The 25692-nt window shown below is 34.0% G+C and overlaps 4 protein-coding genes across 8 annotated transcripts; 2 read left to right on the forward strand and 2 right to left on the reverse strand.

Moving 5' to 3' along the window:
• Positions 1 to 847: 847 nt before the first annotated feature.
• LOC113860641 (thiamine pyrophosphokinase 2) lies at positions 848 to 21875 on the forward strand. Of its 4 annotated transcripts, XM_027493090.1 has the most exons (7): positions 848 to 1156; positions 1253 to 1349; positions 1575 to 1576; positions 2580 to 2689; positions 2881 to 2982; positions 3243 to 3492; positions 3870 to 4397. In XM_027493090.1, the coding sequence occupies exons 1-7, from the start codon at positions 1018 to 1020 to the stop codon at positions 3986 to 3988; spliced, it is 819 nt and encodes a 272-aa protein (XP_027348891.1). In that variant the 5' UTR covers positions 848 to 1017; the 3' UTR covers positions 3989 to 4397. The 4 variants fall into 4 exon arrangements, 2 of the variants coding, with proteins under 2 accessions (XP_027348891.1, XP_027348890.1); XM_027493089.1 differs by lacking the exon at positions 1575 to 1576 and having other exon boundaries at positions 852 to 1156; positions 2617 to 2689; positions 3870 to 4404; XR_003503992.1 differs by lacking the exons at positions 848 to 1156; positions 1253 to 1349; positions 1575 to 1576 and adding exons at positions 1708 to 1805; positions 21865 to 21875 and having other exon boundaries at positions 2617 to 2689.
• Positions 5655 to 7855, forward strand: LOC113860643 (probable U6 snRNA-associated Sm-like protein LSm4). The gene is made up of 7 exons (XM_027493092.1): positions 5655 to 5796; positions 5989 to 6030; positions 6146 to 6244; positions 6331 to 6408; positions 6655 to 6694; positions 7044 to 7211; positions 7671 to 7855. The coding sequence occupies exons 1-7, from the start codon at positions 5794 to 5796 to the stop codon at positions 7691 to 7693; spliced, it is 453 nt and encodes a 150-aa protein (XP_027348893.1). The 5' UTR covers positions 5655 to 5793; the 3' UTR covers positions 7694 to 7855.
• LOC113860640 (WD repeat-containing protein GTS1) lies at positions 8779 to 12543 on the reverse strand. Its single transcript, XM_027493088.1, has 8 exons — positions 12331 to 12543; positions 12001 to 12208; positions 11797 to 11892; positions 11630 to 11704; positions 10615 to 10725; positions 10300 to 10391; positions 9878 to 9962; positions 8779 to 9353 (listed from the first exon to the last, which is right to left on the reverse strand). Exons 1-8 carry the CDS (start codon positions 12459 to 12461, stop codon positions 8991 to 8993), a joined length of 1161 nt encoding a protein of 386 aa, XP_027348889.1. The 5' UTR covers positions 12462 to 12543; the 3' UTR covers positions 8779 to 8990.
• On the reverse strand, positions 13502 to 17847 carry LOC113860642 (uncharacterized protein OsI_027940). 2 transcript variants are annotated; one of them, XR_003503993.1, is made up of 8 exons: positions 17736 to 17846; positions 16894 to 17080; positions 16534 to 16690; positions 16404 to 16435; positions 16252 to 16299; positions 16110 to 16167; positions 14755 to 14964; positions 13502 to 13513 (listed from the first exon to the last, which is right to left on the reverse strand). XR_003503993.1 is itself a non-coding variant. In XM_027493091.1 (7 exons), the coding sequence occupies exons 1-7, from the start codon at positions 17738 to 17740 to the stop codon at positions 14843 to 14845; spliced, it is 609 nt and encodes a 202-aa protein (XP_027348892.1). In that variant the 5' UTR covers positions 17741 to 17847; the 3' UTR covers positions 14510 to 14842. The 2 variants fall into 2 exon arrangements, 1 of the variants encoding a protein (XP_027348892.1); XM_027493091.1 differs by lacking the exon at positions 13502 to 13513 and having other exon boundaries at positions 14510 to 14964; positions 17736 to 17847.
• Positions 21876 to 25692: the final 3817 nt, after the last annotated feature.

Genomic DNA, 25692 nt, shown 5'->3' on the forward strand with positions numbered 1-25692 from the left:
CTGAAAATAAAAATTATTTTTTAAAACTTATATTAACAAACAAGTTTTTTTATTTTTAAATTTTTAAAACAAAAAAGTTTATTTAAAAAGAGAAAACAAACAAATAGTTTTTTTTTTTTTTTAGTTTTGGTTTTATTTCTTACAATTAACACTTTTAATTTTTCAATAACCTTAAAAGATTATGTGATTAATAAGGAGATAGTTATGCGTCAATCATTTATATGGACATAATAGTAAAAATAATGAAAACACCCGAGTTGCAATTATACAGGGACAATTTCATAAAAACAAAATATAAACATTATTTTATTAATAACAAACGTGTGATCTATGAACACACAGAAGGTTGAAACACAATAAAATGATATTATAAACCTGTTAATTTAAAAAATGACACATTGCACGGACGTAAAATCAATGGTATTATAGTAACTTTATATTACATGTGGGGTAAAAAGAAAAAAAAAAAGTCAATAATATTAATTTATAAATAAAATTGACTTGGTCCAACTTGATGAGTGTTGGCCTTCATGGGAGACTTAACACGTAAATCATCTTATCTCAATTAATTACAAATTAAACTGACTTACAATGGATTGATTAACTCGTAAATCTAAAATTATGCTTATTATTTTTTAAATCTATCCGTACATTCATTAGATTAAAATAAAATTATACTTGTTTAAATAGTAAATTTAAGTGTAAACTAAATAAAAAATATTAAAATTAACTGAATAGTTGGCAGCTGGCACAGAACTGGAGCTAAGGAGTCCCACTCGGACTCACACACGGGGGTAGATGAAAAAATTATTAGATGAATCAATCAAAATTGAAACATTGAATGGATAGAATAAGATGAGAAGTAGGTGCATTCAACTTTATGATATAAAAAGAATAGTCAATAGAATATAACAAATATTATTATTATTGTTATAAAGGTTGGACGTGAAAACAAGTAGGAAACAGGGTTTTGGGGAGGAAGAGAAGCATTGAAGCATCTATCCGGTGAGGGAGAGGATGGAGTTGATGAGTCATTGTTCAAGCTTCCTTCTTCCGCCGGAGAACTGCAACCCCACTTGTTCTATTTCCCTCAACTACGCTCTCGTTGTTCTCAATCAAAGCCTCCCCAGATTCGCTCCTCTGCTTTGGGACCACGGTATTTCTTCCTGCACCACACCCCTTTCTATTTTGTTTCTCTTGAGTTTTGTATTGTTGGTTCATGCATTGCTGTTTGTGTTGTTGGTTGCAACAGCACAACTACGGGTGTGCGCAGATGGAGGTGCCAACAGGGTGTATGATGAAATGCCTCTTTTCTTCCCTCAGCAACAACCTTCCCATGTTCGCACTAGGTTCCTACTTCAACACCTTTCTTCCCACTGAAAATCCAAAGGGCTTTTTTTTAAAAAAAATAATAATAATAATTAGTTCTAAAATTTGTTTCTCTCTTTAGCTTACTTCAGTGTGCGTGACTGTTTGCTTGTCGTTGGTTGTTTTGCGATATTGGGTACTACGTAAAGTTATGATTTCTGACTTTCTTAGGTTCTGTGGTTTGGTGGTCCATGATTAATGGCCAGGTGTTTTAATAAAGCAATGGTTTGAAGTGGTTTCCCTTTTCTTTTAACATAATAAAAACTGGGCACAGGATCACCAAATCCTCACGTTTGTGATTGTTGAAGCTGCTATTTTTTGCAACTTCTATATTACGTATTTTTTGTGAGGGGGGTGGCTTAAAATTCTCAGTGGCTGTCAGTTGTAGAATCAGATGAGGAAATGGCCAAATAGGATTCAACACAATAGTAATTAATGTGAGTTCGTGTATGTTACATCAATTAGATTCTGTGAAGAGCTTTGCTATATTCTCCTACTACTTTGTAAAGTGAGTATTAAATGAAAATATTCATTTATTATTATGTTTAAAACATAAAACACATTAAATACTTTCTTCATTTAGTAATTGGGAGGATTTGTAGGAATAAAGAGTAGGAGGATTTAGAATTATTCTTCTGTCAATCATTTTTTCGTATTGTCGTGCTAAAGAAACTGATCCATGTTATCATTAATGCTTACTGCTTGTTAATTTCTTCCCATGGTGGCATTGCCTATGCGCGTATTTGATACGATCAAATTTAAAAATATTCAACCATGTTATATTTCCTATTGATGTTTTCACTTATATGTATTGGGCTGGAGTTGTTAGTTTTTCGTATATTGAATGTAATTGTGGTTAGTATTTATTCATGGAGTATATGTGGAATGTCATATATGAGTAGCAGTCAACAATATCTTTTAATCACAGAGATTACTAATAATTAACAAGTGCTCTTAAGACACTGATAAAATAATCAAAAGTGAAAAAAAAGTTACTAACATACTTCACCATGATTTCTAATGCAACACCGATGTGATTTTTCATTGAAAACTTTCTAGCGGATCAATAGCATTGGCTCCCAAATTAACTTTACTTCCATCTCTAGTCTATGGAGTTCAATTGTGGGAGGACTAGGTTAGACTAAAAAACTCTGCAATTTTACTTTTGCTAGTGATTGAGGATACAGTTTGCCATCTTGAGTGTCTAGTAGCAAATTTTCTCTATCTGACTTCCGATGTTTCTATCAGGTACAAGCCTGATGTAATTAAAGGTGACATGGATTCAATCAGGACAGAAGTACTTGAATTCTATAAAAAGCTGGTATCACATTCTCTGTATTTATGGTTTTGTGTGTCTCAGCACATACATGTGCATGTAATGGAGAATATGAGTTCAAAATTCAACTTTCTGGTTCACTCCAAATTGAGATTTTTTTTATTCCTATATTACTGCTATATATACAATCTTGCTTAAATCATACCAAGGATCTTATGCTAGTTTTCTCCCTGTAGGGAACTCAGATAATTGATGAGTCTCATGATCAGGACACCACAGATTTACACAAATGTGTAACATACATACGTGACCTCACACCAAGTATTGATCAATCAGCAGTGAGTTGTATATCTGGTTATACTTTATATTCAGCAATTTTTTTTGGAGGGAGAAGAGGGGAGTGGACTGATGTCAATTTTAACTGTAGAGTTGGATAATTTTGAAATAATTGAAATGAATTAATTCTGGTGTAGTGTTGTTCCTTAATCATTTTTGTTAGTAAAAAATTGCTGTTGTGCTGTGTGTTATTTAGTTGTACCATTGGCAATAATCTCAGCTTGACACACCCATATCTTCTACTCTTTTTAACATATGGCAGCTATGCATTCTTGTTGCTGGAGCACTTGGTGGGAGATTTGACCATGAGATTGGAAATATTAATGTGCTCTGCCGATTCTCCAACACACGAATTATCCTTCTATCTGATGATTGCCTCATTCACCTTCTCCCAAAGAATCATTGTCATAAGATCCTTATTCAATCTTCTGTTGAGGGTCCACATTGTGGACTAGTTCCCATTGGCATGCCATCTGGAAGTTCTACAACCACAGGACTCAAGTGGGACCTTAGTAAGTACTGTATATCATTCTTTAATAATAATGTTATGTGATTAGTTTAATTCTAAAAATGTAGGTCTTCCTGAGGCTCATTTGAGTAGGATGATAATCACTTCCACTTTAATATGCTATCAGAAACACATTTTATTCTTGTATGGCTGTTATTGATGAGTATATGGGATGCCACACTCATCCGGTGCTTGCTAATAAATAAAATAAACAGTTTAATACCCTAATCAGCAACCTATCAGAAAATAAACACATGACGGTATAAATATAATGCTGCGGGGTGATGGAGAAGAAATCGTTGACTTTTATTGCCTTTTCCCAGTTCTGATCTTGCTTCTCAGTGGAGTCTGATGAATAACATTTTATTTTGACATTTTCAGATGACATGGCGATGAGATTTGGAGGTTTAATAAGCACATCAAATATCGTAAAAGGGGATATAGTTACAGTACAGTCTGATTCAGATCTTCTTTGGACTATTTCTATCAAGAAGCTCTAGGTTTTACATGTTGAATAGTTCAGTGATTTTTCAGATCTACAGTACCTATTTAGATGGGTCTTATTTCATTTTAAGGCCAGAGCTTCTGCTGACCTTTCTTTATGTTTCATTCTTTTAATTTACTATGTGAATTATGGGAGGGCATAGGGGAATTATTCAAATGTCGCAAGTTCTGTTCCTAATAACCAATGAGCCTTGGAAGGTCAGTTTTCAAATAAGTTTTCTACGTTCCCTGGCTCAGTCGTATGGTATTGTAATCCGTAAATTAAATAAGCGGAATAAGATTGCCAAAACAACAGAAATGAGAATGAGAACACTTTGTCTTGTGGACTCTACTTCTTGTCCTTAGGCAATAAGCATACAGAACAGTGACTGTCGACTGAAATATGCTTTCTGTAATATATATAGAGTTTTGTCATATCTCGTTTGTCTTCTTAATAATATTTTTGTTATTTTATAAAATAAGCATTAAATAAAAAATGTATGTATTTATTATTTTAAAATATTACAATATTTAATATTTTTTATGGACTAATTATAATAATTTGTAGGAGTAAAGGAAGAAAGATTTAGAATTATTCTGTAGGGAGTGGATGTCTGGAAATTCAATGGTGTTAATTCGCGTTCTACATTGCCTAATAGAGATGGTAAATGGGTTTCAATGTAGCTTACTCTCTTTTTTTATACTCTAGCAAATTGTTTTGTCATTTTTTATTACTGTTTTACAAAATTATTGAATTATTATTACTTTTTTATAAATTTATTCTTAATTAATGTTTATTTGAGAGATGATAATTAATAAAATAGATGAAGAGATCATTAATATTTTTAGGTCCAAGTTAGGAGTTGAGAGAAAAACAGAAGTTAATTTTGATTCTTAAAGTTGAAGTTAAACAATAAAAAAACAAATTTAAATGGTATTTATTGTATTGAAAAAATATAAAAAAATATAATAATTTTTTAATAAAATGTTGTTATTTCAAAATGTTTAAAATTTAAAAATCGTTTTTAAATAGAACAATGTTAATCAGCATCTTTAAAGCAGTCCTTAAACGTAACAAAAAAAGAATAGTCCTTAAAAAACAATGTTATTCAGAGCCTTAAAGACATTCTTAGGTTTTTTTTTAAAAAAAAATTGTTTTCTTTATAGAAATAAACAATAACAAACATGCGATTGCTACATAAATCAATCAACACGGGTGAACATTACTTTCTCATTCTTTCAAGTTGTATTATTTCTTCAATGATAGACATTAAACAAGTGTAACCTAAAAAATTAACAAAGAAAAATATAAACACATAACTTACAGTTACACATAACCTAATTATATTAGATGAGAGATTTTCACACACACGCAGAGATATATATATATATATTTTCGTGTCATAATAATAATAATGCATTAAAAATATTTAATTAAATTACTTATTAATTGTCATACTTACAGGACATATATTAAAACAATCAAGTCAAACCTTAAAAAATAGCATATATAAAATAAATACATCAGAACAAAAATTATACTTTACAAAACTTAACCTAATTTTACTTATTCTCACGCAGCATTCAAATCCTTGAACAACAACAGCAAGACTGAATATCTGCTTTGCATAAACAAAGGAGGGAAATTAATCAATGAATTAGTTAGTGTTAGTAGAAAGAAAGACAGAGAGGAACAGTGAAAGCAATCATAGAGTGTGAAGAACTTTCTCTCCCTGTTTCCCTCCTCTTCTCTTCCGCCTTCGTTTTCTTTGAAACACAACACACAACATCTTTGATCACTCCACCAATCCTCAACATCAACATGGTAACTACCTCTCTTTCTCCAACCTCATTCTTTTCAAACGCTAATACTTCCTACACCCAAGATCTCTCTTTCTTTCTTTTTCAAGCTTCAATTTTTAAAACCGTTCATAGAATTCGAAACCTTTAAGCTTTCACTCTCTTCTCTGTTAATTTATTTTATGACCTTAGCTTCTCTATTTATTCCTTTTTGCAGCTTCCTCTTTCCCTTCTCAAAACAGCTCAAGGCCACCCTATGGTAATTCACCCCCTTTTCCCTATTCTACTTACTATTTACCTTGTCAATATATTCACTTGTTTTATTCTGTTTGATTTGTAACTTGTGAATTCTGAGTTGCTATATGTTGTGGTAGTTGGTGGAACTGAAGAATGGGGAAACTTATAACGGCCATTTGGTTAACTGTGATACATGGATGAACATCCATCTCCGAGAAGTCATTTGTACCTCTAAAGTAATCTTTTTTTACAACCCCTTTTTGTAATTTTTTATGAATATGGAAGGGTTTGCTGATTGTGTTGAATGAAATTTGCAATATAGGATGGAGATAGGTTTTGGCGGATGCCTGAATGCTACATACGAGGGAATACAATCAAGTACCTTCGAGTTCCTGATGAGGTGTGTGTTGTGGTGATATTTTTGTTCTTAGTTTTAAAATTATTAGAAAATAAGGTTTTAATAAATTGGTTGCAAAGGCGAGTCTTAGCACAATAGTAGAGTTTAAGGCCGGATTGGTGGGAGCCTTGTTGGATTATATACTTTATTGTACTAATCCCTAAGTGAATAGGTTGAGATTTTGTCAATTGATGTCTGAGTTTTACATGCGTTTATTATACTGATCTTGTTTATTGCCATTTATTTTAGGTTATTGACAAAGTTCAAGAAGAAACCAAGAGCCGTGCAGGTAAGCATTGTTTAGACATCTTGTTGGTGTGTTAATGTGTGAGTACAATGTGGATGTGAGTGGAAAAGTCTAACATTGTATCAGAATGGACAAGTTAAAGAACCTATAAAATGAAAAGTTTAGGTGGATAGATGGAGAAGCCCATATGGGTTTAAGTTCCTCAATCTTCTGTAGGTTTGTTGAAACAGATCTACTTGGTGTTTTTCATTGTGCCTAATGAACCCAAAAATCTTCCCTTGATGAATCTGATAAATATGTATCATAATAAATATGTAGATCTACTTGGTAGGTCGCACTGCTTATCATAAAAAATATGTATATCATTCTCTGATCAATGTCCCATTTTTAGATCGCAAACCACCTGGTGTGGGACGTGGAAGGGGAAGAGGCAGAGAAGATGGTGCTGGTGGACGGCAACCAAAAGGAATTGGGCGTGGTCTTGATGATGGTGGTACCAAGGGAGCTGGAGGAGGTCGAGGCAAGGGTGGCCCCGGTGGAAAGCCGGGTGGAAACAGAGGTAAATCATGAATCCACTAATTGTGTGTACTATCCCCTCTTCATAATCATATGTTGCTTTCTATCCTCAAATTCCCCTTGTCACAGTCCGAAGAGTTTGGTGCTATTTTGCTTTATTTTCACCTTGACTTGATGAGCTCCTGAGGAGCAAGAAATTTCTTCACTGTAAAAGTATTAATCTTATTTCAAAGTTTTATTAATATCAGTTCTCAAGGTTGAGTTTAAACATTTAGAAGTAATATATTTTTATTGAAAAAGAGTATCTTTATTGCATTGAAGTTATAGTTATAAAAGTTGATAAATATTTTTTTAAAATAAAAATTTACTATTATTATTAGTTTCATAAACTCAAGGTTAAGGACTAAGGTTAACATTTTCCAGTGCCTTTTTAGTTTTTGAATGGTAGCTTAAAGTCAAATCCTGTGTGAATATCGACGGAGGCATTTGTTTCCTTTGGTAGGTACAGGGCGAGGTAGAGGTTGATTCAAACAAGTGGATATGTGACATGAACTACTTCAGAAGGGGCCAGATTGCTACCTTTAGAGGCATTTGTGCTGTGCTTCTCTTCAATGTGTATCGGTAGCAACTTCACTGCCCGTGTTTCCTGTGCATCCCTGGATTTTAGCTTTCCAATGTTTTTCTTGTGTTTGTGACCACAAAAATGTTGGAGCGATAAATTATATTACTCGAGGAAGGCTTCTCTGCCTGCATCTTTTTCTATTACTTTTCCAACTGCAAACTTGCCTTTATCTTTTTTTTCCCCAACTGAGAAGTAGTGATGGAGCAATGTGTGGTGGTATATTTGGAAATATTCCTTTGACAATTGTACATGAAACGTTCAGGGGTCTTAACCTGAACTCGTGTTCTAGTAATTGCAAAGGCAGTTAGAGATGAACTGTTCTTTTCTTTTATTCCTCATTTTGAATGTTGATTCTCACCATTGTCTTAAGTTATTACAAATTTGGTTCTCTTTATGTTTTAGGTAGGGGGTAACCTGGTTGCTTATGGTTTTATTAGTATATCACAAATGATTTGCAACCTTCGTTATGATTAATTTATGCTTACACATCTGGCCAGAACTGATTAATACTTTTCTTTCGTCCAAGCTCTACAGTTTACCTGTATCTGGCAAAGTTGACCATGCAGTTTTGTTTTGGACAAAATTTAATAACACTTTCAAGTGATTTTAGCGTTGTTGCTCAATTAAAAGGGGTTTACAATGTTAACTAGCACCAACTATTGTTGTGTGAATTATCAAAATAAAATTTAAATTTTGATGAAATAATATTCTCCGCTAAAATTACCTTGACTAGTATAAACTTTTATTGCACGAATTATCAAAATAAAACTGTAATTTTGATTGAAAATTAATATTAAAAACACCTAGTGAATATGCATAAGGTCATCAACTATTTCAAATAAAACCCGGAGGGATTTTACGTAAACGATTGTTTAATTAATTACATAATCATCAAAGCAGTCGACTAAAGGAGTACTAAGTTACTGGTTGCCTGTAGAAGTATGACATAAAAATTTGACATTGATACAAATACAAGATTACAAAATGAATCAAGTGTAGTAGTACGTTTTCGTAAAAAAAGGACTAGGTAAACCGATCCCGTATAAATATTACATGCAGTAACTATATATCTGACAAAAAATACAGTGCTTATATCAAAATCATCACATCTCAAACACAAGTTGTAGTGAAAAATGAGCCTAACTAAATGAAAAAGAAAACAAAAAATGTTCCGTCAGCATTGAGCTATCAAACTTTTTGCTAGTAGGGATGGTGACGATTTTTCTTGCATGTTCTTTCTGGCCTCACAATCAACGTACTTGAAATCCAAGATCGATTTATTTGAGAGGAATCATCAGAGAGCCAACAACAAAGCTGACCATCTTCACCACCAGTCCATCCAAAAATGCCTTGGCTAGGACTATTACTATGAATTCTTGACATGGGTAAAACACTCCTAATAACACTTGTGTGGCCACCCTCTAGAATTGCTTCTGCAGTTCCAATTGTTGCCATTCCATTGTAATTTACAGGAAAGTAGCCCAAAGTACCAGCATTAGTGCCACCAATCACCCATAGTTTTTCAGCTTCAGCAGAGTAGTGACAATCAACGAAATAGTCAACCTGCCAAAGGAAACCATCAATTTGTCAGCTATAAGCATTATGCAACATTTGTGTGCTGGAGCAGTATGCAAGTTCTGCGTTGGAAGCAGTTGCCACCAAATTTGCAAGATCATCTACTCGACCAGTTCAACCAATGTTGCATTTTTATACACAACATGAAATCTAAGATGAGAGATAATATTTTAATACAAGCTTTGCTGCTCCTGGAATTTTCCTCAAACCCAGAGTTCCATTCTAATTAAACGAAGCCTACATGACTCAAAAGTCATCGAAGCAAAGCCTCTAACAAGGAAAGATCCAGAGGATTAAACTTTTAATAGAGCTATACTTCTTTCAACATATAATCCCCCCCTCCCTCCCTCTTTTTCCTTTCGAACAAAAAGCAATGATATATCATCAGCACCTGATGCCTACACATCTTTATTGAGATAAAAACTACAGTTTTCACAAGTCTTCATATAAAAGCACAATGCTATTCCAGTTCAATAAAATAAGCACATTCCATCAAATAGGGAGGAACTCACATGATCCAAACTCCAACTTTCAGAGGCTAAAGTACGAGCATCTGAGAAATTTACTTCATTTGTACCATCTTTCCAGTTCCAGATACTATAAAAGCATAGTACAATGAAATATTAGAATCAAACTTTGAAAAGAGGAAGGAGTTAGTGTACATATGCAAATTCATATAACCCATATTAGGAGCAGAAGAATGGAATTCTTATCATAAACAGACAGTATAGTAGAACTATCTGCACGGCAATATATATTGTATAACAGTCATTTTTTCCCTCAAGAATTTACCTTTCTTTAGCAATAATGATGGCATTGAATGTACGTCACACAACCATATTATGCATCATTGCAGATGAGATAGAGTATGAGTACACTATATCTAACTGTTACGATTGAAAAAAAAAAAAAAAATAACGGAGATAAACTGTACCCTAGGGTTTCAATGTGTGTTAGACACCAAAGCTTCCGGTAACTTTCTCCAAAAATCCCCACCTTTGCAATTGAAGTCCCCACATTAATCACCTACAATTTTGTAAACAAAATATTTATTATTTTGTATGAGAAACTGCAGTTCAAGCATACAAAGGACTCAAAGAATTCTTATATTTTTCAAATGTGAAGCTTGAGCTCTGCTTATGTAAGCCTCACAGTAGTAGATATTGTGATATGATCAATTTCACCATTAATCTTTAGCAATCTAAAGAATTATCATCTGATGGAATGTGAATTAAAGCTCCATACTTACTGATTCTAGATGATCATCGTCATTGATATCTCCAGTGGTATCAAATGTGCAGATCAATCCATCTACTGAAGCAGAAATAAGCTTGTCTTGCTCATCAGGGACAAAATGAACCTAGCCTCAATTATAAATTTTCAACAGATCAGACATGAATCCATGTGCCACATCTAATAATTAATTAATTAATTACATTTTAAGTACTAAAAAGAATCATAACTAGTAAAATTTGCTAAAGCTTTATTTGTTATAATAAAAAGGTTTGAAATTATCATGTTCATCTTATGTACACAACACGTAGCAAATATTTTCATAACCTCATTCTATAACAGGTTACAAGCAGATGAGGCAAGGACCAACAAAAATATAAATGCATTAATTATGATGAACTACAAGGTAGGTTGAGAAACAAGTTGAAACAAACAGAAGCCATCAAGCCATAAAATACATGTGAGGCCTTCATATTCCCAACACCATGCCCATCCCATGAGAAGACTTCCCTTCCACTCATAGAAGGTCAAAGTTAAGACGCAAGATCTAAATAAAAAAATTTCTTTAGTAATCTTACATTACATCAATAACAAATTTTAATTGAATTGATCAAGTAATGCCTAAAGCCATGCTTGAACAAATAAAAATGGCTATAGCCTGAAACAGCCAAATTTCAACCAGTCTGACAAATAATGTCCGAACCAGAATATGAGAAATCGAGGATATTGTTTCATAAATCAGTAAGGAACATCCTCCAATTATTTCTTCATTCATAATAAGACTTCCACTGTTTTTCCTCACAGAAATATTCCAAAACCTTTTTGTTGCCAGTGTAAACTATCCTACAATTTTTATAAGATATTGAATTAGCTGCAGTTTTTGTCATGTCAAAATCCTTCCCGGTGGCATCTCCAAGCAAATCATCTTTTTCCCACAGGGCCACTGCTTTCAACTAATTCATTAGATCAAGTTTTTGATCCAAAGATAAATTGTCGTCACATGTAATTTGAGCAATTTGAAAAGCACAAACCTGAGTGACATCATCCACATGAGAGTCCTCCAGGCATGCAATTTGCTTCTTATTTCTCCAATCCCAGAAGAGTATCTGAGCAAAATTACACATGAGAATAGAGCTCACATAATAGTTTTAAATCATTTCACACAGCATCACTGAAATTGCCACAGCCAAAAGCAAACCTGCGATTTACAACCAGCAGCAATTAAATTTCCACTAGTCCCTCCAACAGAGAAGCTGAAAACCTCTTGAGAAGAACCCGTATTGATGGAAGAAACCTACAATTTGACATTCAAGTAAACAATCAAGCAGCAAATTAGTCACGATGAAAATGACTTAGAACAAACCAAAAATAAACAAATAAAAAAGCAATAAATCAAATCTACCTGCTGAAGTGTTCTAGTGTCCCAAGCTCTAATAGTACCATCAGAAGAACAAGAGCTTAGAACATTGGGATTGGAAGGACCCAAAAACAAAATCTGATTGATTGTTGCAGTGTGACCCTTGCACTCTCCATAATAGTGACCCCCAACCGGCGAATACAGTTTCACTGTGTTTGTCGACAATGACACTGCCATTGAACTCCAATCATCCCTTCCATTCACGAAAATAAGTAGAACCCATGTCACGGATATGAACAAAGAATGAAACTTTACTATTTTTCATTGAGTTTGAGCATAAATTCACAGCTTAAACGGGAAACTAAAAGAACGTACTTTGGGACAATTTGGAAAACATAGTCGTCGCCGAAGTTGGTTTGAATAGAGTTTTTAAGGCCGAAGCGTTTAACGTTGTTGGAGTTGGGTGAAGGTTGTTCCTCCACATCCATGTCTGAACTGGTTTCCATTGTTTGCTTCGGTTTCTATGGATTACAGAAAAGCATTCAAGTTCTTCATAACAGCGAGGGTTTTAGGGCTTCGATCAGCTGGGATAAGGTCCACTGAGGCGATTTCTTGAATAATAATAATATTTTATTTTTATTAATTTTTTTAAAGACTTAAAGAACAAATAATAACAATATTTTTTTAACATCCACCAAATGCAATTTTTATCGAACATTCAAACATGCTTTTAACTTTAACTGATTGTGTTTTCAATAATATTATTAACACCTAGTTCCAAAAAAGTATATTATTTAAATTTTTTTAAACGTCATTCTCCTTACTTTCGTTTAAAATAATAAAACTAAAAAATTTTAAAACAAAACTTAGAAAATTTATTTAACAAAAAATTTAATATGACCCAAAAATCTTACTTTTTGTATATAATAAATCAAGTGATTTATGCACTTTTAAAATAAAATTCAATAATTTAAAATATATAAAAAAAAAACTGATGTTTTATTGAACATTGAGAAAGTAAAGTTATTAGAGTAAGGATTGCAAGAATACGAAAACTAAACGAAAACGATTTTTTTTATCACTTGGACATTTTTATTTTTTTAAAATGGATATATTATTTACAGAATAATATTAAAATTTTTAATAGCTATTATGTCAAAAGAAAGAATTTTTAAATTAATATTAATATTTTTTATTAATAATTTTTATGATACTTTATATATTAAAAAAATACGTAAAATAATTATTACTGTTAATTTTACAATAATAAATAATAAGTTAATAATTTATTTAAAAATATATAAATGCTCTTTTTTAAAAAATCATAACATTAAAGAATGTATGTCTTTTTAAGTTCACGTGTATCTTTGGTGTTAAAAGAAAACTAATGATGATACTTAAAAGAATAATATGTAGTTTTACATTAGAAAAAACCGTCAAAAGTCAAATATTAAATATAAATAATAACAATTTAGCATATTTTAATAATTTTAGATACTTCAAGTTGAAATTTATATACTTAGTCTCCTATGTTAAAACTCTTGAACCAACTTAAAGACTAAATAACTTAAGTTGAAATTTTGAAAATCTTGACGGATATAGTATGACTACCGAAAAGCCGTAGGCACTATGACTCCTACAGGTTTGGGTTCTTGAATGTTGTTGACATTGACAAGTCATTTCAATTATTTTATGATATATTTTATTAATTTATGACTTCTTTTTATATGTTTATTTGAAGTAGTGTTCAAGTTTATACTTTTTCGTATCACGTTAAATACTTTGACAAATTTTTATTTATCTTTAGAATTATCTGTTTATTTTAATAAAAAAAACTTTCATAATATTTCATCATTTATTTCTATTATCATTCTTTCCATTATATTTACCGTTTAATTAACCTTTATGACGATATGTGTGAAAGAAGGAATGAAAAGAAAATAAAGGGACGCAAACTGAGTGATTCCAATGAGCTTTGCAACAAACTGAACAGCTGACACAATTAGAGGAGAAGGAGGGAGTAATACTGAATGAGTTGGGAAAGAGAGGTGCCGAGGGGTGTCTCAGAAAAAAATAGACTTTTTGCATTTGGAAAAGAACTAGGTCTGTAACACCTAGTGATTTTGTACTTCTCTTTCTCTATGAAATATATACGAAGGACAGGAGTCAAATTTCATTATAATCTCTACGGATACCAGTTCCTTACACCTCCAAACAAAATAATAATTTGCAAAATAGCAAAACACTTGTACTGACGTCACATTTTAATTTTACTTTAAATAATTTAAATGATTCAGAACACTTATCACTACTTTTTCATCTTATTTCTGCTGATTTTTTTTATTACTAATGCTTTTGTAGTTTTACCAACAATAATTAGTGTAACTCGATTTAAATTAAAAACCAATTTTTTTTCTAATTGACATAAAAAGGAATCCTGGTACAATGAAAAGACTTTTTGCCCAGACGTCAAAAATTTTTCCCAGCTACAATCGACACACTCCTATGCCTCAAGTCTGTTGACCAAAAGAGAAAAAGGATGCGTAAGTCTAAAATAAATTCATAGCAATTTCGAGGTTTCACTTCACCAGCTGCAGAGACTGCCTAATCAACAATCCAAACATGCTCAAAAACATGGAACATAAAAATGTAGAAATCCAGATACCGCCATTCATGCACGAAAATAAAAATCTCAATTATATAATATCCTAATCCAACTAGAGGGAGGGGGCCTTTTTGGATAAATAATACGTGCTAAATGTTTAGCCAACACAGAAGAGACACATAAATGACTCAAACAACTACCGATCAATGATACAGATAATGAAAACCTCACTCGAGAATTTTCATAAGCATCTTCAGGGTAGCATCCTCAACAGCAAGGGCATCATGTGCTTGGAACTGCTTCTTTTTTCTCTGTCAATGCTTCAGCAGCATCTTTCTTCCCTGTCGATGCTTCACCAGCACTTTCGCCAGCATTTTGTTCTGCAGGCTTCGACACTTCTTGCTCTAAAAGAGTTAGCAAAGTAAAAGTTATTTTGGTTAACTCAGTAAATGAATCTCGAATAAGTCAACAGTGTCAAAATTATAACGGATATCTTAAGAATATATAATATAACCGCAAGATATATTTCCAATCCCACAAGTCAAATTTCATGGACATTTATTGTTCAATGACACAAATTATACGCACATAGCATAGCTAAACCCTATAGCAATATCAAGTGATAGCAAACGAAAACGGGGAATTGCCTAGTAGCAGCATATTAATATTTTAAGGCCAAAGAGAATTGAAGATAAACCATCTTGTTCGGCTTATCCAAGTTGCAATAACCACCAATAATAGCAATTTCTAAAAGAAAGCATTTTGAAGCTATCTGAATTATGTTCAGGATTTCCTATATGGCACCTACAATCGAGGGTCAAAATGGCAAATTTTAAAAGCCTAATAGGGGTACAAGAGAAGAATTGAAGATCTATTCTGACCTTACAACATCCTACGTTTACATATATATGTTCATTTCAAAATAGTTACATTTACAAATTCAGATGCTGCCTAATTACACCACCAGAGGTTATTGATTCCGTATGTGTCAGATTCTAGTTATAGATGGAGCTAATAGCTTTATCAGTTAGTTCCATTATTTAGAAGCTACCCTTCTGATCCTAAGAAAAACCACCAACATCTATACTCAGAAAAATAAACTTACTACAGGACTGGACTCGTCAATCACAGAGCACTGATATCTTACAATCAACATTGATTCTCCACCTTAGTTCTAGCCTGCCCTACCAACTAAGCTCTCTCTTCCTAACTCAACCACCACCCACTTCCATTAAAACCCATATAACTGAAAACAAGAATCCTTAATATTTAATATACCCCCCCCCCCCGGGCAGCTACTCTTAAAGCCATAAGCTGTAACAAACCCTGTGACTCAGCAAGTTTTCTGTGTTCCTATTTATTAAAATGAAAAATTGCCAAGCATGAATCAGCACATTACCATTATTAACATGGAAAAACTAGCAAATCACACACACAACTTGCTTAACTAACATTCCTCACTCACAAAACTATGTATGCTTTATTATAACCATAATCAAAGTTACAATGACAAAAAGAAAAATGACAAGCACAAAATTTGCACACATACCTTCATCATCACTCTCGTCAATGTCATCCATTGCATCATCACCCATCCCACCAAATTTCTGCAGCAACACAAGTAATCAAGACATCACTACATCTATAACATTAATAAAAAAAACAATAAATCCAATGAACACATTACATACAGAGAAATCCATTCCTCCCATTGCATCATCACCCATCCCCCCAAATTTCTGCAAAACAATTAGAAGTATAAAATAATAATTAGAATATGAGATCGGAATAGAAAATCAAATGTACACACTTAAACAGAAAATCAAATGTACACACTGCATACCGAGAAATCCATCCCTCCTAAGTCCAGATCACCTAATCCATAAACAATGAAGCAATTCTATTAGTCTCTGCATAAAATTATACTGTGTTAAAATTTATTTGCAGAAGAGCATGGTTACAGGAGCGCATACCACCATCATCTTCATCCTCATCAACCCATTTATCCCAATCAACTTTCACATAATGTGGAGGCTTGCCTTCTGCACGCAGTAACCTTTTCCACCATCCATTCTCTGCTTTCTGCACTACACAGAATATGCTTCGCACTCCTACATTAATTTTGCTCTCCTGAAAGAAACAGGAAACCCATTAAAAATAAATCAAAACAAATAATTGGCAAGGGAAACTTACACGAAACTTCAACACAAATACACAACTCTCACAAAAATGCTACAAGCAATCAGGCCAGGTCATTATTCAATTCACAGGTAAAAGTAAGAATAATCATTCTTAAAGATAATGTTATGCATAAATTGGGGAAGCCTCCTCACCTCTACGTTAACCTTGTCAAAGAGCTCCAGCTGTAGCTCATACTGACGGTCTTCAGTGCCAGCACTGCCAGAAAAGGTAAATTTACCATCCGGAGTAAGATCCACTTTCGCATTTTTGGAATCCGGCAATTGCACCGTGATATAGACCTTGTCAACTCTCTGAGCCCACTTCACCTCAGGATGACGACTGCATCACAAAACACAATAACAAAGAAATTAGGTGAAAAATCAGAGAGGGTTGAGAAATGCATAAAAAGCAAGGAAAATTAAACAAAAAAGTAGTCGACCTACTGAAAACCCTTATCACTGACAAAAAAGGAATACGAAGAAATGAAATGATAAAGAAATTAAGGTCAAAAGCAAAATAATCAAATGAAACAACACAAAACGAAACTTATAAACAAATATTGGCACCTAATTATCCAAAAGCATTTTTTACAACCAAATCTGCCTCCTACTCCTATCCTAATTGCGTCTCTAATGTATATTTCAATTGGCACTAGCAGTTTGAAAATCCCCCCTTCCCAATCCCATATGTTCCAAATTTATTGTCATTTTATGTGTGTGTGAACAACTCTCCAGTCTTCAATTTCAGGATCACAGATCGGTAACAACTAAACCAAGATCCTAGAATCATTTCACAAGACAACAAAACAGGATAAACAAAAAAAGTTCGATCGATTATGAACCCTAATTATAAAAGTATAAGACACTAGAGAAATCAACTTCAAAATAAGATTATCGAGAAAATCTAGAAAAACGAATAAACAACACACGATATTAAACGAAGAGGTTCCTAACGGATACCCAGCATAGGAAGATGCAGGGTTTATAGTTTGTACCTCATATTTGATCGACGAAGATTGAAGCGAAAAGACAGGTTCTGTAAAACCCTAGTTCCTTAGCAACAGAGAGAGAACCCAAACTATCGCTTTTGAACAAATGCTATTTATAGAGCATAAAAAATGTTGAGTGAACGACACTTCTATACTTCTAGTACCTTCCCTGCGCTCAATCAATTTCTAGTTTCTTCTTTTTCATTTTTTTTGGTCCCGGGCCTAACTGTGATTATATGGGCCCAACTCAACTTTTCCCATACTTTCAATCTTTTATTGGATACCGGATATTGTTGGGCCATGAACCATTGGACTGCTCCGAAGACATGCTAGGCCCACCTTATCATTTCTATCTGATTTATCCTTCTCTTTTTTCTTCAAATGCAAATGCGCCTATAAGGTTGTTTTGCTTTAGGATAAAATTTAGATAGAATTATGTTCGTTAATTAAAATTAGTTTTTTTAATAATATATGTAAATTTTTATTGCATAAATTATTGAACTAAAACTTTAATTTAAATTAAAAATTATATTAAAAACGCTTATGTACCGCATTTAAAAAAAATAAGTAAATTTGATAATAATTATAAAAAAAAGTGTTTGTTTAGTATAATATTTTTATTTAAAAAATCAAATATTTTTAATAATGTATAAAATTTATTTGAAAATAAAATAAAAATTTTCAAGCAGCCCAGAAGACTAGTGTGCCATTATAAATGCCTTGCAAGTACTGAAAACGAAATAGAGGCGAATACATGGGACTTTTCACAAGATCCTCCAATTCCATCACCAACTCACCAATGTCGTCTACCTCTTGCTTTTTTGCTAACTAGACAGCCATGTCGACCTTCATAGATTCAGCTATAAAAGCCGTACCCAAAAATTACCACTTTTTCAATTTTTATGTTTTCGAAAAATCAATAACTAATTGATGGAATTTTGCGATATCTTTTTTGTGCTAATCAGTGAAAGGATTAAACTTGGTTGGATGCTAATTGAAAAAACTTGTATTGGATAGGGACTAACTCAGTCCTACTTGTAAGAAAAGGAAACTGAGTACCTATTCAACTTAGTTTGGCCGAATACTCTTCGTCAGAATTAAGAGGTAATTAAACTTAATTTAAGGTAATAATCAAGATATTATTTATTTTAAATAAAGGACTAAAAATCAATACTAGCTTGACAGGCCCATTAGCCCATTACAATGCCTATATAAAGAAGGTAAAAGTACAGGTAAAGGGTTGACTTTTCATTATTAAATACCATTTATTACTTAGAACTGAATCCTGACTTCAGCATCGGAATGCTTTTTACAGGTATCTTCCCCGGTCAGCGACTATTAGAGATATGTCACCGTTTCAGAGCAAGGACCTGAAGACTAGTATTTCTTTAACAGGAACATTTTGGCGCCTACCGTGGGGCACGATTAGCCTCGTTTTTCAGATTAATCATGGTACTAACGAGAAGCTAGCAAGAAGGACATGTTCAACAGGGAGGAACCTCTCGTCAACAGCTGGAGGGTGTCACACTAGATAAACCAACACCTGAAGTAGTGATGCAAGGAGGAATTGACGAGAGTCTCTTAGCTGTACTAAGACAATTTAAAGCAGAGATGACAGAGATGAAGAGGGAGAGAGAAAAGGATGCACTAGAGCTCTCGGTTCTGAGAAGGAAAAATGCTAACTTGTAGGGATGGCAATGGGTAAAGTACCTGATGGGCACCCGCAAAATTTACCCACAATGGATAGGGTATTTACCCGCTATACGGGTATGAGTAAAAACCCGCAAATTTTAATGGGGATGGGTGCGGGTATGGGTATCTAAGTACCCACTCCACCCCATACCCGCATATATATATATATATATATGTTTGAACTTTATTCTACAATTATGCATTAATTTTTTGTATTATCATATTACTTATGTGAAGTTATATAAGATTAATATAAAAATATATTTAATAATAAAGTAAACCAAAAAATTTATTTTGGTTTATATTTTTAATAGAAAAATTTATTTACTATTTTATATCATTTAATTAGGCTAACACAATTTAATTATTACATAGTTAATATGAGATTGACTTTTTTTAAAATATTATTTATATATGACACACACAAAATATTTTTTACACAAATATTTTTGTTAATAAAATCATATTGATGTTTAAATCATAAAGTAAATGATAAATAATAAATATATTATAAATATTTTATAAATTTTACAATCAACTACTATTACCGTAAATTTATTATTTATTAATAATATTTAAAAAAATTTATATTTTAATTGAAAATAATATTTTTCTATGCAACATATGTATTACAAGCACAACTATAATCTATTGAATCTAAATAATATTATTCTTACTATTTATTCATATTCAAAGAAGTTTTTGAAAAGATATAAATATAAAAAATTATTGTTAATTTTTATTTGTTAATTTTTTTCAAATAAAAAAGTATAATTTTTTTAATATACACGTATAATTCTTTATTATAAAATTTTATTGTAACTATTTATCTTTTATTCAAATTCTTTCTTTTAAAATTTATATACATTATAAATATTTAATTCACTAAAATAATTTTTCAAAAATTTATATTTTTGATAAAATACTTTCGTATAGTATATGAGTTAAAAAATACTAGTATTAATATATATATATATATATATATATATTAATTATATTATATTATTTTAATTAAATCTATTATTTTTCTTACAATTTCAAATTCAAAAGTTAAAAAAAATATTTTATGTATCCACTTTCTATTGTTAGTATTGAACTTTTCTACTCTAACTCTATTTTCATTCTCAATGTCTATCTCACTAAAACTTAACAATTATAAAACGTTATTCATTAGAATTAGTTGTCAATGTCGTCACAAGAAGTTACTAAGTGATACCACACAAAGGGACAACCATTGTACAGATCTATTTCGTTGTCGCTCTGACATTACCAATCAATCAAATCTCACACAAGATAGGATTATCACTGACAAATAACTTGTGTGTTTAGTTTTGCTTATTGTTTCTAAGAATTTTAGTTTAGAAAATTATTATATTAAGATACATTTAACGTTTATGATCTTTGAATATTTGTTTGTTATCTATGTTTGTACCTTGTTCGGCAACTACATATTGAATTTTTGTATTATTATGCTACTTATGTGAAGTTATATAAACATATTTTTTTTTATAAATATTTTTTCTCAAACAAGTGCGGATAATGGGTACAAGACGAGTATGCGGGTACCTAGAGGGTACGGGTACGGGGATTAATGTTCATACCCACGCGGGTATGAGGCCGGATACGGGTATTTTTTTAAAATGCGGGTATGGGGATGGGTACTGTAGTACCCTACCCATACCCTACCCATTGTCATCCTTACTAACTTGAGAGAAGAAATACGAACGCACATCCCTTCCCAGACCACACCCATCGTCCAAGATCAGGGGGAATCATCGGTGTTGCAGGAGAAATCAAAATAGATTTTTCAATCTAAAGCAAAAAATGACCGAGACGATCTCGTGAGTCGAAGCCCATTTGTTCACCACATCCTGGAGGCTAAGCTACTCGACAACTGGAGAGACTTAACAATAGAAAAATATGATGGTACGTCTGATCCAACACTTGGATGTATTTACAACCCAAGTTGGTTTGTATATCGAAAACGATTCTCTATGGTGTAGAATTTTTCCTACTTCACTCCGAGGACCAGCCCTTAGTTGGTTCACACGACTCCCCCTTCATCCATCGACTCTTTTACAACCCTCAGAAGACGGTTCAGCCTGCAGTTCGCCACAAGCCGACCTCATCCATTAACATTCCTTGCAGCAAGAAAAGGGAGAATCCCTTAGGGCATTCATGGAACGTTTCGGCAAAGTGAGCCTCTCAATCCATAACTTAGAACCAGCAGTGGCTATGCACCACCTCACAACGGCTCTTAAGCCAGGACCTTTTGTTAACAACATTTGCAAAAAACCACCTGTTGACCTAGACGAGTTGAGAAGCAGGGCTGCCAAGTATATGCAGATGAAGAAATTGTATGAGTACCGAAACCAGGTACGGATGGACCAGGGGTCCAATTCAAAAAACACAGACAGGAGAGAAACTTTTAAGTCTAGGCAAGAAAATAAGGAGAGAAGAAATGAACCTGAAAGGCTGCCCAGGGGACCCAAATATCTTTCCTACACTACACTCAACACTAATCGGTCTAGAGTACTAGATCAAGCATTGGCCACAGAAATACTAAGAATGCCTAGACATGCCAATACCCCTCCTCGGGCAGATAAAAGCAAGGTTTGCCGATACCATCAGAAAATGGGTCATACCACCGAAGAGTGCATAGTGCTGAAAGATAAAATAGAGGAATTAACAAAAGACGGACATTTAAAAGATTTTGTACAGACAAATCTTGTCGGTCAATCCAATAGAGGAAGAGACCGTTATCCTGAGTCATCAAGGAGATATGATGACAAGAGACTTGAACAACAGAGGAGTAGGTCCAGGAAACCTCTAACTAGACGATACGATGAACGTGAGAAGTATCCTAAAAGGGTCATTAATACCATAGCTAGAGGTTTTGCCGGTGGCGGACCTACTCATTCGGCTAGAAAAAGACATTTGAGGCAAGTCAGAACAGTCAACAATATCACACTCAGTAGCAGGATTCAGATTCTCCCTCTCACATTTACTGATAAAGACTTTCAGGGAGTGGATCTTATACAAGACGACCCCATGGTGATAAGTGTAGATATTCTCAACTGCACTGTCCGAAAAACACTCATAGATCAAGAGAGTTTAGCCGACATCCTCTACTGGAATACTTTCAAGCAATTGGGAATACCAGAAGAGGAACTCACAGAATATCGTGAACCCCTAGTTGGTTTTTCAGGGGAACGGATGGAGACTCGTGGGTGTATTGACCTTTACACCTCATTTGGATCAGAGCATGAAGGAAAACGCATCAAGGTCACATACTTGGTAGTTCACGCAGACATCTCGTACAACATATTACTCGGCAGGCCGTCCCTTAATAAACTTAAAGTTATAGTATCTACTCCCCATTTGGCTATGAAGCTGATGAATAAAATTTTTGAAGGACAAATAGGAAAATGTATGGAAGTATATGTTGATGACATGGTAATCAAATCTATCAAATTAGAGCACCACCTTATGCACTTCAAAGAAGTATTCGGTCAGGCTCGGCGACATGGGATGTGGTTCAATCCTGAAAAATGTACATTTGGTGTAGTCGGCGGTAAATTCTTGGGTTTCATGCTATCCGAAAGGGGAATCGAGGCAAACCCTGATAAATGTCAAGCTATCATCGAGATGACTAGTCCTAGGAATGTCAAGGAAGTTCAACGACTAGCCGCTAGGATCGCTGCCCTTTCCAGGGTTCTTCCTATAATGGCAGAAAGATCTCGACCTTTCATTAACTTGCTTAAAAAATCTCAAAAATTTGCTTGAAATGACGAGTGTGAGGCCGCCTTCACCCAATACAAAAATATGCTTGCAGCACCACCTGTATTAACAAAACCGCACCCTGAGAATGAGATGATCATCTATCTAGCGGTGTCGGATAACGCCATCAGTTCCGTCCTGTTACAAGAAATGCCTGAACCGACCCCAGTTTATTTCATCAGCAGAACGCTCCAAGGTCCTGAATCCCGATATCAATTAATTGAGAAAGTGATGCTTGCCCTAGTCCACACAGCTCGTCGGTTAAGACATTACTTTCAGAGTCATCGGATGGTGCTACGGACAAATTGTCCAATGTCCAAAATTTTAAGAAAACCTGAATTAGCTGGTCGGTTGGTAGCATGGGCAATAGAATTATCTCAATTTAATATACACTTTGAAAGCCTCCTTAAAGCTCAAATACTTGCCGACTTTGTCAATGAATTCACGACTCAGCCACAAGCCAGTTGGGATATGTGGAACCTGCATGTTGATGGATCATCAAACCAATCTGGTAGTGGAGCAGGAATTATACTTGAAGGCCCGAACACCGTGACAATTGAACAATCCATTCGGTTTGAATTCAAAGCCTATAATAATCAAGCTGAATATGAAGCCCTCCTAGGCGGCCTCAAATTGGCAAAAGACGTTGGAGTAAAACGTGTCACTTGTTGGAGTGATTCAAAGATAGTGGCCGAACAGGTCAATGGAACATATCAGGTGAAGGATTCGGTAATGCTCCAATATTACCAAGAATTTAAAAATATAGAAGCTAAGTTTGACGAGGTATGTGTTCGATACACCCCAAGAATAATGAATGAACAAGCCGATAAGCTTGCTAAGTTGGCCAGCCAAAGAAAACCTGGGCAATTACAAAGCATAATTTACCAGGAAATCCTCAAACTGAGCGTAGCTAAGAAAGAGTGCATGGATATAGAAAATATGCCTCACAATTGGATGACCCCCATTATCTAATACCTTACCGACAGCAGCCTGCCAAATAACCCAGACTCGACCAAGAAAATAAGAATGCATGCAGCTAAATACCTCCTTCTCGGCAAATACTTGTACAGAAGAGGGATTTCAACACCTATGTTTAAATGCCTTAATGACGACCAAGCAAATTATGTCATGAGCGAGATTCACGAAGGTATCTGTGGTACCCATTCGGGTGGACGAACCATGGCGGCAAAAATACTTAGAGCTGGGTACTATTGGCCAACACTTTCTCAAGATTGCCATATGTTTGTAAAGAAATGTATCCCCTGTCAACAACACGGTCCACACTTACATCAACATGCCGATACCCTCCGCCCTATTAGCTCTCCTTGGGCTTTTGCCATTTGGGGTATGGACCTCCTCGGCCCTTTTCCCTTAGCAAAAGAGCAGTGTAAATTTCTAATTGTCGTTGTGGATTACTTTACCAAATAGATTGAAGCTGAACCTCTTGCCACCATCACGGCCAACAATGTACAGAAATTCACCTAAAAAAACATCATCACACGTTTCGGCCTTCCTCATGCATTAATAACAGACAACGGATTGCAATTCACAGATCGACGATTCAACGAATTTTTGGAAGGGCTTCATATCAAGCACAGGGTTACGTCTGTGGAACACCCTCAAACTAATGGTCAAGCTGAGGCTGCAAACAAAGTGATCTTACATGAATTAAAAAGAAGATTAGGTTCGGCAAAAGGAGAATGGGCAGAGAAGCTGCCCGAGGTGCTATGGGCTTATCAGTGTACGCTACAAACCACAACAAAGGAAACTCCTTTTCGGCTTACCTATAGTACTGATGCCATGGTGCCGGTAGAAATTGGAGAACCTTCATTTCGAAGGGAGAATTTCGAGGAATCGGCTAATAACGAGGCTTTGGCCGTCAACTTGGACTTAATAGTTGAGGTGCGTGGCCAAGCAGTCATTATGATCGAGGCCAGCAGAAGAATGATGGCTAGAAAATTTAATTTCAAAATTAATCCACGACAATTTTATGAAAATGACTTGGTATGGCGAGTAACAGGAGATGCACGAAGAGATCGGCGAGAGGGAAAGTGAGCGGCTAACTGGGAAGGCCCCTTTCGGGTAACAACAAGATTAGACAATGGAACATACAAGTTGGAAACATTGGAAGGAAACCTTATACCAAGAACTTGGAATGTTACACATTTGAAGCATTACTTTAGTTAGAAACTTGTAATTTGTATTCGGTGTACTCTTTTCCTCGCCCAGGTTTTGTCCTCTTAAAAGAAAGTGAAAATGAGTTTTCTTGGGAAGGTTTTTAACGAGGCACCTTATCAATAAAATACTACTCACTTCTTCTCAGTTATGGAATTATTTCAAGCAAATTATTATTTAATTTCTCTCTCGAGTACCCCTACTCGGTCAATAATAAATTATTATTAAAATTCACTCCCAAGTGTCTAAGATTAAATTATTTAATTTCCCTCGACACTAGTGTTTCTTTATCATGAACAAAACTCACGTGTATATT

The sequence above is a fragment of the Abrus precatorius genome, unplaced genomic scaffold (assembly GCF_003935025.1).
Source record: "Abrus precatorius isolate BTA unplaced genomic scaffold, Abrus_2018 Scaffold3, whole genome shotgun sequence".
Taxonomy (NCBI): domain Eukaryota; kingdom Viridiplantae; phylum Streptophyta; class Magnoliopsida; order Fabales; family Fabaceae; genus Abrus; species Abrus precatorius.